Below are 18,909 nucleotides of genomic sequence, written 5' to 3'. Positions count from 1 at the left end.
TTTATGAAAATGTATTGGATTGTTTTTTTTATAGCTCTAGGGTGGGGGGGGGGGGGGGGGGGGGGGGACTCAAAGTGAATCCAGAAAGGCTCCACATCTATCCGATCCATATGCCTGATCTCGGTGTCTATGGTGCACAGAGATGCCACTGCTCATGTAGAGGTGTTTTGACTACAACTGTACCAAAGTACGGGAGATGGAAGTACCACAAAGAAAGGTTTTTAGTAACGGTAGGACCAAGCACAATCTCCATTTACATGTATGTTCTCTCTAGGCTGAATACATGTATTCATTGTTTACGTTAGAAGACAGCAAAGAGAGACACACACAATGTTACTTTCGAGTTGCATATAAAACATTTAAAGATTTAATTACTATCAAAAGTTGACTTTGGCCAAAATATTTCCTTATGAGATGGGATCTGATAGGCATTCTTCAAGGACTCTTAGTTAAATACACTAACATCCATAACAACATGTAAAATAGACATTGTTACTCCGTCAACTTTAAAGTATTTCTATGAGTTATGAACTTCTGTGCTGTAAAAGCATCAGAGCACATACTGGACAAATGACAAACGAAGCTGTACACAACAAACAGCTACTGACCTATTACTTTTTAACCAAGTTTTATTCTCATGTCTTCAGTATTTTTATGACTTAATTTAACTGACACCATGGACAGCAATATTGATATGGCTTATCCTGTTGATATAAAGTGAAATTACTGATATTGAAGCAAACTGTTATCCCCCCGCGCTAACCAGTAAATTGAAGTACATCCCCACCAATGTTACAGAGTACAACTTCAAATAAATAAATAAAAAAGGCTTTTGACAATAGATTGACATTCAAAATGTGAAAATAATCACCTTTTATTCCTCAGTATTTTGCGCTAATGCAGATCATGATAACTAACTAAAAGCATGAAATTATAGCATTGTCTATTGTTATGACATGCTGTGTCAGTGATGGTAAATGTTAATAATGGAACCTTAAAATGAGCTACAGAGCTACTAACCCTAACCCATCATATCAGACAGAGGAGTAAAGTCAAAGCATATTTGAGTCTTTTTATGGAACTGATTGATAATAAAGCAGGGTTCCAGTTTTAGTCACTAAGCATCATATTCCATTGAACTCACTGTCAAGTCCTGCCACATTTGTGTGTACCAGATTGTAACAGCTCAACTCTCTATCAACATCTCAAAATGATGCCTGGATAAAGGTCATCATACAGAAAGTCACACCCTTCCTGTCGGCACATGAAACTGGTTACATCACCTTGGGAGTCTTGCGTGAATTGCCCCGAGACTGTTCAGTGGATCTGAAAGTAAAATTAACTTAGTATTTGTATTATAAAACACTATGGCCTAACACACCTTGATATAGTCTCTCCTGCGAGACCTAAAGCAGCTGGACTACAGACAAGTGAAGGAGAGACATCTTCTACTAATTTTGCAGATTAATGGAAAAATACAATACATTCAAAAAGCGATCTCATTTGCATATCTGCAGAAAAAGACCAGATATTGAATCAGATAAAGCAATGCACAATAGGCTACATAAAAATACCTCAGAATAGAGGCGCTCAGAACAATAACAAGCTGTTAAACACTCTACATAACAACTACATATCAATCTCAGGGAATAAGTCACAAATAGCGGTGGTTACCCTCAAATCGGATGGGAGCAGGGGCATATGCCCCCAAACAGCTGTGACAACTGTCAGCTGCCTCAAATCGCTGCAACTGCCTTTGAAAATCTACGAGCTGCCGCTGCCACGATTTGAGCTTCCTGTCTCTCCGGGAATGTGGACTAGCGACAGTGGACTTTTTCAAACAAAATTGTATTAACCAATGATGCAGGAAAGGTCACATAAACGGTTACCAGAAACAGCCAGGAACTCGGATACTTATTTTTATTATATGTAATATGTAAACATTATTATAATATGATATATAAAATTATTTCTTTAGGGTAAGGGTCCTATACATTAGCAATTTAACTTGCAATGGAGTATTTTTACTTTACAGTCTTGGTACTTTTACCTATTATTGAGTATTTCTACTTCACTGTCTTAGTACTTTTACTAATAATAGAATATGACTTTACTGTCTCTGTACTTTTACTTCAGTGAAGGATCCGAATTCTTCTTCCACCACTGGGCAAGTTTATTTGGTTGATTACACTTTAGTACTTGTTTAACAAGTACTTGTAACAGAGTATTTCAACTGTGTAGTATTGGTACGTTCGTTTCCTCTTCGTCCTCTAATCCAGCAGGGGTCGCTTCTGGCTCGGAGTTCGGAGTTCGGAGTCTGTGTTTTCCTCCCGCTGGCTCCCTTATTTCGCTCCGAGACACAAAGTGCTTATAAAAGAAGAAACATGTCCGCCGTGCAGCTGCTGCGGGTGTCGGTACATGAGCGGATCAGCGCTGCCGCTGAAGACTTTCTGCTGCAGGTGGAGAAAGGAGGAGGAAAGGATCAAGTCCCTTCGCTGATAGCGATGCTCACCGAGCGGCTAATGGCGGCAGCAGAGGAGATCCTCGCGGTGCTTGAGGAAACCGTGGCAAAGTACGAAGACAGAGTGGAGCAATCCGAGCGTTCAGAGCTGGAGATCTGCCGCCAGAGGAGGCTGCTCGATGCCGTGATGAAGCCCGTAGTCCGGCTGCACAGAGCAGGTCAGTCCCTGGAGCCGGAAAGATAGCTAAGCTACTGGAGCTAAGCTGTTGTGTCGTACTAGCTAGCACAGATCACATTAGCTCCACTAGCTTAGCTAATGGAGCTAAGCTGCTGTTTGGTGGCTAAGCTTATCCATTGTCAAAAAACACCGACATGCATGGAAGCAAACAAAAAAACACTTAACCGTTAATCTACAATTTATTCAAAATGAACTAATGAACAGAAATGACCTTGTAATTCTGGCATTTCAAACCCAGGATTAACTTGCACACTACTGTAGCCTCACAAACTACATATCATATCATCAAACTACAGGAGTCTGGTGACATTGGCCCAGGTAGAGCCACTCTCTTATTGAAGCATAGTATCGGTAGCGAACAGTTTTGAATATTAGTTATAATCATATTTAGTCACTTTTATCCTTTTTAGTTTTAGTCTAGTTTTCCTCGATGAAAACTAATTGCATTTTAGTCTATTTTTGTCACATTAAACTCCTTTTCTTCCCTTCTCCGGCCCAGGGACCCTGTGTTGTGTCTACAGCTGCATAATAGTCTAGCTTGCAGTACTTAGGTTGACCATTAGATATCCCTCCTAGCATAGGTCTATAGCAGGGGTCGGCAACCTTTACTATCAAATGGGCCATTTTGCCCCCTTTTCCCCCAAATAAAATTTGTCACGAGTCGCATAACATATTTAATAACAGAGCTAATAAAGTTTTATGTAAAGTTATACTTGACTAAACTATAGTTTGTTGCATTTATGAAATTATAGAACAACAATAAAGAAAACTGTTATACATTTTATTGCTATTTTTACCTCTTACAACAAAGGAAAACACTGAAGGCTTATGAAGAGGAGAAGAAAATACACAGGCAAGTGTAGGCCTACTTTGAAATAAATTAAACACAGAGCTATGTAGGGCTATTTTAGTGCTCTCCATATTTAAAGGTCAGACTGGAGGCGGACACAGAAACTGAAGCTCGGTACAAACCAACTGCAGCTTCTGCTCTGATCAAGAAGCTGCGGTGCTGATCTCTGATCAGCTGAGACAAGAGAAACTCTGTTTCCACTGTTTCTATTGTTAAGAAGCAGCTAGTGAGTCAGTGAACGGCTGCTTGACGTCAACGAGCTCTGATCTTACTGTGTCTCTGAGCGAGTGAGCGGGAGCTGGTAGCACACACACGCATACTTGCCCGCTCCTGGAATTGTCTTCGTCGATCGTCGGGAGAGTTAATGACGAATTTTCGATTAATCATTAATATTTTCAAGTTAAAAAATTCACTATTTATAAGCTACATTAAAATGCAGTGATTGAGATCTTTATTACAAGATGAACAAAATATGCGCTGCCGTAATCTTAAGCAGCGGAGCCGACAGCTAGAAGCCGGTGCTACTAAACACAACTGACCCTCGTTTTTTTTTCCTCCAAAATAAAATAATAATAATATAAAAAACTTAATGTTAAACAACAACTACAAATATATAATGCTTAGGTCTGACAGGTTTTGCCAAATGTAACTCAAAACTATCAAACAAGGCACCGAGTCGAGAAAGCTTCATAAAAATAACCAGTAACTCACAAACAACTTCAGCACCAGCCTACGATTTGTGTTGAGAAAGATGAGCATGATAACATGCTCTGGGGTCAGACGCGAACGCAGCCTGGTCACCGTCAGTCCAGCCGCAGAACAACCCGCTCTGAGGGGACTGACGTCGCCGTGATACACAGGTAGCTCCGTGCTAACTTGGCTAGCCTGGCCGCGGCTCCGGTGTTTGCGCTCCCCTCGTCAGACAACGCATGCTCCTTGTCTCCCGCAGCCTCTGGGATAGCTTCGCAGTGTTGGCAGTGAACCAAGTCATTTTTTAACTCAAAATGGTCCCATGCAACACTTCGCCGTGACCTCTTCATGTTTACTTTGGAAATGGAACTACACGGTAACTCGAAGCCAGTCGCAGGTAACTGAGTAGGACTGTGGCGTTTTTTTCAAACACTGCCCCCCGTGGTCAAACGTGTAATTAGCGAATTTCTCGATGATCAATTAATCGATCGTCGATTAATTATGCCCATCCCTACTCCTGGTACTTCATGACGGCCTGATATGATGATGTTTTAAACAATTATTGTGACTTAGTCAACCCCCAACCTTTTCGTCTCGTCTCGTCAACAATAAGTTAAAATAGATTTAGTCCGTTTTTATTTTCAAAGATCCGTTTTCCTTACTTCATCTTCATGGGAAAAGGGTCACTAATGAATAGTTTTCATAGTTTTCGTTAACAAAATTAACACTGGTAGGAAAACAATATTGTTGGTATTTTGATACTAATTGAGAACAAAAAACATAATTATTCTCTACTCTCCCTGCAGACTTCCTGCAACTGGTGGTGATTAAAGAAGAGGATCCCACTGAGCAGCAGCAGTGGGGCCCCCTTGTGGACCAGGAAGACCAAGAGCCCCCCCACATTAAAGAGGAGGAACCGTGGACTAATCAGGATGGACAGCAGCTTCAAAGACTGGAGGATTCTGATATCAAGTTCACATGGACTCCTGTCGCTGTGAAGAGTGAAGAAGATGAAGAGAAACATAAATTGTCAAATCTTCATCCGCGTGAGATGAAGGAGAACAGAGCGGACTGTGGAGGACCAGAACCGGCCAGGAACTCAGGTCCTGATGGATGCTTACAAACAGGTCCTGAAGACAAGACTGAAGACTCTTCTGAGACTGAAGTCAGTGAGGATGATTGGATGGAGACCAGGGAACCTCAATCTGGTTTAAATACAAGAAATAACAAACACCCTCTAATTGATATGGGATGTAAGACAGAAAAAAAAAAGTTTAGTTGCCCTGAGTATGGTGAAAGATTTACCCAAAGGGGCAGTCTAAATATACATATGAGGAGTCATACAGGAGAGAATCTAGTGAGTTGCTCTGAGTGTGGAAAACGATTTAGCAGAAAGTCTGATTTAAGGAGACATATGAGCAGTCATACGGGAGAGAAACCGTTTAGTTGCTCTGAGTGTGGTCAAAGATTTACCCAAAGGGGCAGTCTAAATACACATATAAGGAGTCATACGGGAGAGAAACCGTTTAGTTGCTTTGAGTGTGGTAAAAGATTTACCCAAAGGGGCAATCTAAATATACATATGAGGAGTCATACGGGAGACAAACCGTTTAGTTGCTCGAAGTGTGGTGAACAATTTACTAAAAGGGAAGATCTAAATATACATATGGTGAGTCATACGGGAGAGAAACGCTTTAGTTGCTCCGAGTGTGATAAAACATTTAGTCGAAATTACCAACTGAAATTCCATATGAGCATTCATACCGGAGAGAATCAAGTTAGTTGCTCTGAGTGTGGTAAAAGATTTAGCAGAAAGTCTGATTTAACGAGACATATGATGAGTCATACCGGAGAGAAACGCTTTAGTTGCTCTGAGTGTGGTAAAAGATTTAGTCGAAATTACCAACTGAAATTACATATGAGCATCCATACCGGAGAGAATCTAGTTGGTTGCTCTGAGTGTGGTAACCGATTCAGCAGAAACTCAGATTTAACGAAACATATGAGGAGTCACAGAGCTTACACAGTCACAGAGTTAGTTGGTTTAGGTTAGGCTATATCGCGGAAACGTTACGGGCACTGAGCAACGACATGGTGCAAGCATTCGATTTAGACAGCGTCTCTCCTCAGGACATGAAAACATTCTGTAACGTTTTAGCTAGACCTCAGATAATATGAACGTGTTCACCGTTGAAATTAGTTATTTCTCATTAAGTTGCATTCAGTTTATCGTTCTCATAAAAATGAATGTGTTCAATGAACGCGTTCTTAGGGTGCATCAAATTGCAATGCAAAAATTAAATCTCAACATATCAAACCGTCTGGGGTTGCATTTTGTTTGAACACACACAAAAATGGCTTTTGCTAAGTTTTGAGGAAATTCATTGAGATTTAGAGGTGGAACACAATGTGAAAAATATAAAAATGGGCCGTTTTGGGTGTTCTCCTAGTAAACTGTAATCAACAAAATAAACTTAACCAGTGGTGGAATAAGAATTCAGATCATTCACTGAAGTAAAAGTACAGAGACAGTAAATTAATATTCTATTATAAGCAAAATTACGAAGACAGTGAAGAAGAAATACCCAATAATAAATTCGTAGTTAACTGTTTCAAATTGAGAATTAATAAACCCTCCTTTGTCTTTTTTCATCAGTTTTAACAATGTCATTTCCCTAAAAAATATAACTCATTGAATAACACAAAAGAATTGTGTTGATATTTCTTGTTTCGACTGATTTGATTTATGCCTCATATATATACATTTTTGTTTTCATAATGTCTTTGTGTCTTTTTATGGTTGAAATGTTTTCCTTGCACAGTATGTATATATGTATGTTCTTGACTAGTTCTAGTACTGACGAGAACCAAGAAAAGAGAGCACATTTCTCCAGTATTAGCATCGCTACACTGGCTTCCGTTTAAATCTAGAATAGAATTTAATATTCTCCTCCTCACCTTCAAGGCCCTTAATAATGTGGCGCCATTTTACCTTAAAGAGCTGTTAGTACCCTATCAACCCACTAGAGAACTCCGCTCCCAGTCTTTTTTGATCAGTTTTAACATTTTCATGTCCCTAGAAAATATAACTCATTGAATAACACAAAAGAATTGTGCGGATTTTTCTTGTTTCTCCTGATTTGATTTATGTCTCATATACATATATATATTTCATAAAGTTTTCATGTCTTTTTATGGTTAAAATGTTTTCCTTGCACAGTATGTATATGCATGTTCTTGACTAGTTCATATGATTAAATATGTTTGTTTTGAATGACTGCTCTATGATCTATGTGGTTTTGTTCTGTCAGAAACTAATGTTAAATGTTCTCTCTGTTTAAACTGAAAGTATATTTTCTCAGATCGTGTCATGTTTTTAACAGGACACTTTGACTTCAACAAAGTAGCGACAGTCTGTCTGTATCTCATTTCATTTGTACGAACATTTTGGATTCTGGAAAGTGGTGATGCAGACATGAGGTGGTCAACTGAAGCAGATTATTGATGCACTTCATCATTACCATTAAAACCAACAGCTTTATACAAAACATCAATTGCAAAAGATATAAAACAACTAAGAGCAAATTACGTTCAGATTCCATTAAACAAGGAAGTTACAGAGTAGAGTCATCAATAGTTTTTAATATCCGTGTATCATCAAGAAAAACTATACATTTTCAACTTCTACTTCCAAATTATATCCCAGAGCGGAGGTTAGGATCCAATGATGTTTGAAGTGGCCGGGATTGCTCTTAATATATATATACTGCCGTGACACTTGTGTGTAATGCTGCAAGATGGATGCATGTGAATAGAAGGAGGAGATTTATGGTCCCATGACGATGACTGATCAGCTGATATAGCATATATAGATCTGTGATCTATTGAGTCCAGTATCACACAGAATGGCCGACGGAACCGAACCATCCCAGTTCAAACACAAGCATAAAAATATAATGATCTTATTTATAGATTGGCGACATCACAGCTGTCTCTGAATTTAACAATCCTGCTGTTTGACATTTACTGTCATCAACGTCAACCAGGGCTCCTCTGTCAGCGCTGCTTCTCTATCCGTGTGTGTGATCTGAAATTTCCCAGTTCCGATCTCACGTCAAATATGTCTGACTATGAGAAGCTTGTTAATTTGTCTCGTGATTTGACAATTCAACTGTAACCAGTGCAGCCTCCGTTCGTACAGAAACAAAGAGGAGGAGGGAGACGACGCCATTATCTTAGACTTTTATTACTGAAAACATAATCAATACATAAAGGAATACACACTGTCACTGAATCTCACGAACAAGAAACCATTGTTTTAAAACAAACACATTTAATCATGTGAACTAGTTAAGAACACACATACAAACTGTGCAAGGAACCCATTTTAACCTTAAAATGACATGAAGGACATGAAAAATAGAAAAATAAGGTATAGATATGTATTATATTAGGCATTGTTGTGCAATAGTAGTAGTAGAATTGACGTTGGCTAATTATTAATAATCATGAGAAATGATTATTAAAATATAAATTATTTATTAAAAATAATTAAAAATTATGAAGCTAGTAATTAAGAATAGTAAAATAATTAATTAGAAATGATACAGTTATCAATTAATAATGGTTAAATAATTAATGAAAACAATAAAATTATCAATTAAGAATGAAACAATCTGTAATTAATGCTTATCGTAGCGGGGCACCACCCTGGTTACAGGGACCAACTAGTCAAACTATAGTTATCAGTCTCAAGTGATAAAAGTTAAATTAATAATCTCAATATTTAATATTAATGATTATATAATAAAAAATGAAGGGTTTTAAGTTCGAGCACAGGCTATAGTAATCCAGCTGTATTCACATACACATGTACAAATAATCACAGAAATACAAATACTTTAATTACAAAAGTATTTATTAAAAAGGGGAAATAAAGTTAATGTTATTTCAATGATTCTTCATTTAACAAAACCAATATTTCAAAGATGGCAACAGCAGCAGCAGCACTTATCACAATGGTCACACAGGTAATACTGGGTATCTACTGGTGAGTGTGTGCGTGGTCGTGTGTGTCTGCCTGTCTGTGTCTCTATGTGTGTGTGTGGGTGTGTGTGTCTAAAGAGAAAGGGGAGTGGCTATGGCGTAATGACGAGATCACGTGGTGACGAAGTCTGGCCAGGATCAGGATGTTACGTTCACGTACTTTCAAGATGGAGGTTTATGAATGAAGCCACGTTGCGAAAAGCAAAATGGCTGCCGGTCACTGAACTTAACAAAGGGGATCTTTAGACAAAGAGAGTTCTTATCTCCTGGTTCTGGCGCCGAATGGCGTCGAGATGTATCAAGGCTCCTTAAATCTAGAATTTTCTATGCCACATGAAATATGTAAGTGTAGGTCGGGACGGGTGTAAAAACAGGTTTAGGAGAAAAGAGAGAGAGAGGGAGAGATAGAGATAGAGAGATCAGGAAAGCTCTCAAAACATCGTCAGAGACAAACTTCCGGCGAAGCGGGCAGTCCAGTTACGTGAGATGTATCTTTTAACAGATGTAAATCTCCGCACAATATCTCTGACGGTAACACTTTAAAAAGGGAAGTGCCGGCTTATTACGCGCGCTTCTCAGAACATAGTAGACAAAGGAACCGGATGTGACGTCTCCAGTTCGCCACGCGTTACACGGCTAAAAACAGATCAGCGATCTACAAACAAACACTCAAATAAACATGACACGCTAAGTATTTAAAATAGTCTCTGCCCAGACAATAAAGCCTCTTACTGTGACCTTCGCAGTGTTGCTTGCGCGTGTCGCGCGGATTTTCGGGAAGTCCAGTGAATCTCGTGTTGTGTTCCTCGGGGTACATGCGGTCAGCGAATCCCCGGAATTAGGTGAGTGAAGTCCTGGCCTCTTAAGCGGGGCTCCGCTGGGTCTCGTGGTTGCAACGGAGGTCAGCGCTGGGCCGAATAGAGCGAATTCGTCTCTTGCTCTTGGAACGGAATTCGGCCTCGTCTCTTCTGCGACAGTATGATGCTTTGTCCTGCAGGGATTAACAGCTGTGGCGCTGTTGTGGGGATCGTGAAAAAGAAAGTCTGTGATCTCGGCCGGCGAGTGAACTTCCTTTGGCGATCTCCTTCAAGTTAAAATAACAAAAAGTCCTATCAAAATAAAACGTCGACTGGATAACGAAATAAAAGAAAATGGAATTAAAACAAACGTCTGTAATTGCTCCCTAAAATTACCTCTGGATCAACTAACTGGAAAGGTCAGCTCTATCTTCAGGGAATCGGGAATGGGCAGCGATTATTGATGAGCAGCCCCTCTTATTAACCTGTGGAGGCCCAGCCTCCTTGAGGTGTGGTCCTGGGATGATGCTGGCTTTAAGCCAATTGAGTGTCAGAGGTCAGATCAGAGTGGGAACGGCCAGGAGCAGAGCAGGGGTTTCTGGGGAAACCCCAGGGATGAAGTTACTACCAGAGGAGATGCTATCTCCATGCTTGATCTTAGCTGGAAACTTTAGAGCTGGTTTCATCTTGGCTCACAGGCCTTACTTTTACGACTCATTGTGTGGGTCCCACCACATGGCCAGTTCAGCAGGGACTCTTGCCCAACAGCATGAATCAAATCAGTAGAAACAAGATATATAGAGGATGTACTTCCTGCGGCAGCTGAAGAAATACAACCTGCCAAAGACAATGATGGTGCACTTCTACACCTGCATCATCGAGTCCATCCTCACCAACTCCATCACCATCTGGTTCGCTGCTGCCACCGCAAACGACAAAAGGAGGCTGCAGCGTATCATCCGTTCTGCTGAGAAGGTGATCAGCTACAATCTGCCATCTCTACAGGACCTGTTTGCCTCTAGGACCCTGAGGCGTGCAGGCAAGATTATGGCTGATCCTTCCCACCTGGGTCACAAACTCTTTGAGGTTCTTCCCTCCGGCAGGAGGCTCCGGTCCATCAGGACCAAAACTGCCCGCCAGAAGACCAGCTTCATCCCGGCTGCAACTGGCCTCATCAATTAGGCCCCCGTCGGACTCATTGAAAATAAAGCAGGGTTCCAGTTTTAGTCATTAACTATCATATTCCATTGAATTCACGGTCAAGTCCTGCCACACTTGTGTGTACCAGATTGTAACAGCTCAACTCTCTATCAACATCTCAAAATGATGCCTGGATAAAGATCATAACACAGAAATTCACACCCTTTCTGTCGGCACATGAAACTGGTTACTTCACCTTGGCAGTCTTGCGTGAATTGCCCCGAGACTGTTCAGTGGATCTGAAAGTAAAATTGACTTAGTATTTGTATTATAATACATTATGGCCTAACACACCTTGAAATAGTCTCTCCTGCGAGACCTACAGCAGCTTGACTATAGAAAAGTGAAGTAAAAACATCTTCCACTCATTTAGCAGATTAATGGAAACAAACAATACATTCAAATAGCGATCTGATTTGAATATCTGCAGAAAAAGACCAGATATTGAATCAGATAAAGAAATGCACAATAGGCTACATAAAAATACCTATAGAGGCGCTCAGAACAATAACAATCTGTTAAACACTCATAAACTACATATCAATCTCAGGGAATAAGTCACAAATAGCGGTGGTTACCCTCAAATCGGATGGGAGCAGGGGCATATGCCCCCAAACAGCTGTGACAACTGTCAGCTGCCTCAAATCGCTGCAACTGCCTTTAAAAATCTACGAGCTGCCGCTGCCACGATTTGAGCTTCCTGTCTCTCCGGGAATGTGGACTAGCGACAGTGGACTTTTTCAAACAAAATTGTATTAACCAATGATGCAGGAAAGGTCACATAAACGGTTACCAGAAACAGCCAGGAACTTATGTTTATTTTAATTCAATAATATGTAAACAATATTATAATATGATATATAAAATTACTTCTTTAGGGTAAGGGTCCTATACATTAGCAATTTAACTTGCAATGGAGTATTTTTACTTTACAGTCTATGTACTTTTACCTATTATTGAGAATTTCTACTTCACTGTCTTAGTACTTTTAATAATAATAGAATATGACTTTACTGTCTCTGTACTTTTACTTCAGTGAAGGATCCAAATTCTTCTTCCACCACTGGACAAGTTTATTTTGTTGATTACACTTTAGTACTTGTTTAACAAGTACTTGTAACGGAGTATTTCAACTGTGTAGTATTGGTACGTTTGTTTCCTCTTCGTACTCTAGTCCAGCAGGGGTCGCTTCTGGCTCGGAGCTCGGAGTTCGGAGTCTTTGTTTTCCTCCCGCTGGCTCCCTCTGTTCACTCCGAGACACAAAGTGCTTATAAAAGAAGGAACATGTCCGCCGTGCAGTTGCTGCGGGTGTCGGTACATGAGCGGATCAGCGCTGCCGCTGAAGACTTTATGCTGCAGGTGGAGAAAGGAGGAGGAAAGGATCAAGTCCCGTCGCTGATAGCGATGCTGACCGAGCGGCTAATGGCGGCGGCTGAGGAGATCCTCGCGGTGCTTGAGGAAACCGTGGCAGAGTACGAAGACAGAGTGGAGCAGTCCGAGCGTTCAGAGCTGGAGATCTGCCGCCAGAGGAGGCTGCTCGATGCCGCGATGAAGCCCGTAGTCCGGCTGCACAGAGCAGGTCAGTCCCTGGAGCCGGAAAGATAGCTTAGCTACTGGAGCTAAGCTGTTGTGTCGTACTAGCTAGCACAGAGCACATTAGCTCCACTAGCTTAGCTAATGGAGCTAAGCTGCTGTTTGGTGGCTAAGCTTATCCATTGTCAAAAAACACCGACATGCATGGAAGCGAACAAAAAAACACTTAACAGTTAATCTACATTTTATTCAGCATGAATTAATGAACAGAAATAACCTTGTAATTCTGGCATTTCAAACCCAGGATTAACTTGCACACTACTGTAGCCTCACAAACTGCATATCATATCAAACTACAGGAGTCTGGTGACATTGGCTCAGGTAGAACCACTCTCTTATTGAAGCATAGTATCGGTAGCGAACAGTTTTGCATATTAGTTATAATCACATTTAGTCACTTTTATCCTTCTTAGTTTTAGTCTAGTTTTCCCTGATGAAAACTAATTGCATTTTAGTCTAGCTTTAGTCACATTAAACTACTTTTCTTCCCTTCTTAGGCCCAGGGACCCCCTGTGTTGTGTCTACAACTGCATAATAGTCTAGCTTGCAGAACTTAGGTTGACCATTAGATATCCCTCCTAGCATAGGTCTATAGCAGGGGTCGGCAACCTTTTCTATCAAATGGGCCATTTTGCCCCCTCTTCCCCCAAATAAAATTTGTCACGAGTCCCAATAAATATTTGATAACAGAGCTAATAAAGTTTTATGTAAAGTCATACTTGACTAAACTATAGTTTGTTGCATTTATGAAATATTAGAACAACAATAAAGAAAACTGTTGACATTTTATTGCTATTTTTACCTGTTACAACAAAGGAAAACACTGAACCGAGTCCATCTGTCAACCATGGGATCTAGAGCCTTCAGCCACTCTGCCCCTCACCTCTTGAACTCCCTCCCCCCTGACATCAGGAACATTGACCCAAATTCAATCACTCTTTTTAAATCTAGCATTAAAACCCACCTGTTTAGGCAGGCATATAACTTTTAATGTTCCGGTCTGCTGAAGTTGTTGTTTTGCTGCTCTGCTTTGTGTATTTAAAATTTTTTAATTAACTGTATTGTTGACTGTTGTATGGCGACCTTGAGAATCCTGAAAGGCGCCTTATAAATAAAATGTATTATTATTGAACGCTTATGAAGAGGAGAAGAAAATACACAGGCAAGTGTAGGCCTACTTTGAAATAATTTAAACACAGAACTATGTAGGGCTATTTTAGTGCTCTCCATATTTAAAGGTCAGACTGGAGGCGGACACAGAAACTGAAGCTCGGTACAAACCAACTGCAGCTTCTGCTCTGATCAAGAAGCTGTGGCGCTGAACTCTGATCAGCTGAGACCAGAGAAACTCTTTGTTTTCACTGTTTCCACTGTTAAGAAGCAGCCGGTGAGTCAGTGAGCGGCTGCTTGACGTGAACGAGCTCTGATCTTACTGTGTCTCTGAGCGAGTGAGCGGGAGCAGGGAGCACACACACACATACTTGCCCGCTCCTGGTACTTCACTACGGGCTGATATGATGATGTTTTAAACAATTATTTTGACTTAGTCAACCCCCAACCTTTTCGTCTCGTCTCGTCAACAATAAGTTAAAATAGATTTAGTCCGTTTTTATTTTCAAAGATCTGTTTTCCTTACTTCGTCTTCATGGGAAAAGGGTCATTAATGAATAGTTTTCATAGTTTTCGTTAACGAAATTAACACTGGTAGGGAAACAATATTGTTGGTATTTTGATACTAATTGAGAACAAAAAACATAATTATTCTCTACTCTCCCTGCAGACTTCCTGCAACTGGTGGTGATTAAAGAAGAGGATCCCCCTGAGCAGAAGCAGTGGGGCCCCCTTGTGGACCAGGAAGACCAAGAGCCCCCCCACATTAAAGAGGAGGAACCGTGGACTAATCAGGATGGACAGCAGCTTCAAATACTGGAGGATTCTGATATCAAGTTCACATTGTCTCCTGTCGCTGTGAAGAGTGAAGAAGATGAAGAGAAACATAAATCGTCAAATATTCATCCGAGTGAGATGAAGGAGAACAGAGCGGACTGTGGAGGACCAGAACCAGCCAGGAACTCCGGTACTGATGGACGCTTACAACCAGGTCCTGAAGACAAGACTGAAGACTCTTCTGAGACTGAAGTCAGTGAGGATGATTGGATGGAGACCAGGGAACCTCAATCTGGTTTAAATACAAGAAATAACAAACACCCTCTAATTGATATGGGATGTAAGACAGAAAAAAAAAAGTTTAGTTGCCCTGACTGTGGTGAAAGATTTACCCAAAGGGGCAGTCTAAATATACATATGAGGAGTCATACAGGAAAGAAACCCTTTAGTTGCTCCGAGTGTGGTAATAGATTTACCAAAAGGGGCAACCTAAATACACATATGAGGAGTCATACGGGAGAGAAACCGTTTAGTTGCTCTGAGTGTGGTCAAAGATTTACCCAAAGAAGCAGTCTAAATACACATATGAGGAGTCACACGGGAGAAAAACCGTTTAGTTGCTCTGAGTGTTGTAAAAGATTTACCCAAAGGGCCAGTCTAAATATACATATGAGGAGTCATACAGGAGAGAAACCGTTTAGTTGCTCTGAGTGTGGTAAAAGATTTACCAAAAGGGGCAGTCTAAATACACATACGAGGAGTCATACAGGAGAGAAACGCTTTAGTTGCTCCGAGTGTGATAAAACATTTAGTCAAAATTACCAACTGAAATTCCATATGAACATCCATACCGGAGAGAATCAAGTTAGTTGCTCTGAGTGTGGTAAAAGATTTAGCAGAAAGTCTGATTTAACGAGACATATGATGAGTCATACGGGAGAGAAACCCTTTAGTTGCTCTGAGTGTGGTAAAAGATTTTTTCGAAATTACCAACTGAAATTACATATGAGCATCCATACCGGAGAGAATCTAGTTAGTTGCTCTGAGTGTGGTAAACGATTCAGCAGAAACTCAGATTTAACGAAACATATGTGGAGTCACAGAGCTTACACAGTCACAGAGTTAGTTGGTTTAGGCTAGGCTATATCGCGGAAATGTTACGGGCACTGAGCAACGACATGGTTCAAGCATTCGATTTAGACAGCGTCTCTCCTCAGGACATGAAAACATTCTGTAACGTTTTAGCTAGACCTCAGATAATATGAACGTGTTCACCATTCAAATGAGTTATTTCTCATTAAGTTGCATTCAGTTCATCGTTCTCATAAAAATGAATGTGTTCAATGAACGCGTTCTTAGGGTGCATCAAATTGCAATGCAAAATTAAATCTCAACATATCAAACCGTCTGGGGTTGCATTTTGTTTGAACACACACAAAAATTGCTTTTGCTAAGTTTTGAGGAAATTCATTGAGATTTAGAGGTGTAACACAATGTGAAAAATATGAAACTGGGCCGTTTTGTGTGTTCTCCTAGTAAAGTGTAATCAATTAAATAAACTTAACCAGTGGTGGAATAAGAATTCAGATCATTCACTGAAGTAAAAGTACAGAGACAGTAAAATCATTTTTTTTTATAAGTAAAATTACGAAGACCGTGAAGAAAGAAATACCCAATAATAAATTCATAGTTAACTGTTTCAAATCGAGAATTAATAAACCCTCCTTTGTCTTTTTTCATCAGTTTTAACAATGTCATTTCTCTAAAAAATATAACTCATTGAATAACACAAAAGAATTGTGTTGATATTTCTTGTTTCGACTGATTTGATTTATGCCTCATATATATACATTTTTGTTTTCATAATGTCTTTGTGTCTTTTTATGGTTGAAATGTTTTCCTTGCACAGTATGTATATGTATGTTCTTGACTAGTTCTAGTCCTGACGAGAACCAAGAAAAGAGAGCACATTTCTCCAGTATTAGCATCGCTACACTGGCTTCCGTTTAAATCTAGAATAGAATTTAAAATTCTCCTCCTCACCTTCAAGGCCCTTAATAATATGGCGCCATTTTACCTTAAAGAGCTGTTAGTACCCTATCAACCCACTAGAGAACTCCGCTCCCAGTCTTTTTTGATAAGTTTTAACATTTTCATGTCCCTAGAAAATATAACTCATTGACTAACACAAAAGAATTGTGTTGATTTTTCTTGTTTCTCCTGATTTGATTTTTGTCTCATATATATATATATATATATATATATATATATATATATATCATAATGTTTTCATGTCTTTTTATGGTTGAAATGTTTTCCTTGCACAGTATGTATATGCATGTTCTTGACTAGTTCATATGATTAAATATGTTTGTTTTGAATGACTGCTCTATGATCTATGTGGTTTTGTTCTGTCAGAAACTAATGTTAAATGTTCTCTCTGTTTAAACTGAAAGTATATTTTCTCAGATCGTGTCATGTTTTTAACAGGACACTTTGACTTCAAAAAAGTAGCAACAGTCTGTATCTCATTTCATTTGTACGAACATTTTGGAGTCAGGAAAGTGCTGAGGCAGACATGAGGTGGTCAACTGAAGCAGATTATTGATGCACTTCATCATTACCATTAAAACCAACAGCTTTATACAAAACATCAATTGCAAAAGATATAAAACAACTAACAGCAAATTACGTTCAGATTCCATTAAACAGGGAAGTTACAGAGCAGAGTCATTAATAGTTTTTAATTTCCGTGTATCATCAAGAAAAACTATACATTTTCAACTTCTACTTCCAAATTATATCCCAGAGCGCAGGTTAGGATCCAATGATGTTTGAAGTCAGCGGCCCGATTGCTCTTAATAAATATACACTGCCGTGACACTCGTGTGTAATGCAGCGAGATGGATGCACTTGAAAAGAAGGAGATTTATAGTCCCATGACGATGACTGATCAGCTGATATAGCGTATATAGATCTGTGATCTACTGAGTCCAGTATCACACAGAATGACCGACGGAACCGAACCATCCAAGTTCAAACACAAGCATAACAATATAATGATCTTATTTTATAGATTGGGGACATCACAGCTGTCTCGGAATTTAACAATCCTGCTGTTTGACATTTACTGTCATCAACGTCAACCAGGGCTCCTCTGTCAGTGCTGCTTCTCTGTCCTTGTGTGTGAGTGTAATGCTCCGTTCCAGACGACTCGTAAGATATTCTGATCTGAAATTTCCCAGTTACGATCTCACGTCAAATATGTCTGACTGTGAGAAGCTGGTTAATTTGTTTCGTGATGAGACAATTCAACTGTAACCAGTGCAGCCTCCGTTCGTACAGAAACAAAGAGGAGGGCGACGACGCCTTTATCTTAGACTTTTATTACTGAAAACACAATCAATACATAAAGGAATACACACTTTCACTGAATCTCACGAACAAGAAACCATTGTTTTAAAACAAACATATTTAATCATATGAACAAGTTAAGAACACACATACAAACTGTGTAAGGGACCCATTTTAACCTTAAAATGACATGAAGGACATGGAAAATAGAAAAATAAGGTATACATATTTATTATATTAGTCATGAATCATATCAGTAGAAACAAGATATATAGAGGATGTACTTCCTGCGGCAGCTGAAGAAATACAACCTGCCAAAGACAATGATGGTGCACTTCTACACCTGCATCATCAAGTCCATCCTCACCAACTCCATCACCATCTGGTTCGCTGCTGCCACCGCAAACGACAAAAGGAGGCTGCAGCGTATCATCCGTTCTGCTGAGAAGGTGATCAGCTGCAATCTGCCATCTCTGCAGGACCTGTTTGCCTCTAGGACCCTGAGGCGTGCAGGCAAGATTGTGGCTGATCCTTCCCACCTGGGTCACAAACTCTTTGAGGTTCTTCCCTCCGGCAGGAGGCTCCGGTCCATCAGGACCAAAACCTCCCGCCACAAGACCAGCTTCATCCCGGCTGCAACTGGCCTCATCAATAAGGCCCCCATCGGACTCATTGAAAATAAAGCAGGGTTCCAGTTTTAGTCATTAACTATCATATTCCATTGAATTTACGGTCAAGTCCTGCCACACTTGTGTGTACCAGATTGTTACAGCTCAACTCTCTATCAACATCT

The 18,909-nt window shown here is 40.0% G+C and overlaps 1 protein-coding gene across 1 annotated transcript; it reads left to right on the top strand.

Moving 5' to 3' along the window:
* Positions 1 to 68: 68 nt before the first annotated feature.
* Positions 69 to 17,147, top strand: LOC128430607 (zinc finger protein 271-like). Its single transcript, XM_053416711.1, has 4 exons — positions 69 to 2,679; positions 5,046 to 6,287; positions 12,424 to 12,861; positions 14,656 to 17,147. Exons 1-4 carry the CDS (start codon positions 2,385 to 2,387, stop codon positions 15,900 to 15,902), a joined length of 3,222 nt encoding a protein of 1,073 aa, XP_053272686.1. The 5' UTR covers positions 69 to 2,384; the 3' UTR covers positions 15,903 to 17,147.
* Positions 17,148 to 18,909: the final 1,762 nt, after the last annotated feature.

Source organism: Pleuronectes platessa, chromosome 23 (assembly GCF_947347685.1).
Source record: "Pleuronectes platessa chromosome 23, fPlePla1.1, whole genome shotgun sequence".
In the NCBI taxonomy this organism is placed as follows: domain Eukaryota; kingdom Metazoa; phylum Chordata; class Actinopteri; order Pleuronectiformes; family Pleuronectidae; genus Pleuronectes; species Pleuronectes platessa.
The sequence above is the reverse complement of the archived record's forward strand: the minus strand, read 5'-3'. Positions and strand labels throughout refer to the sequence as shown.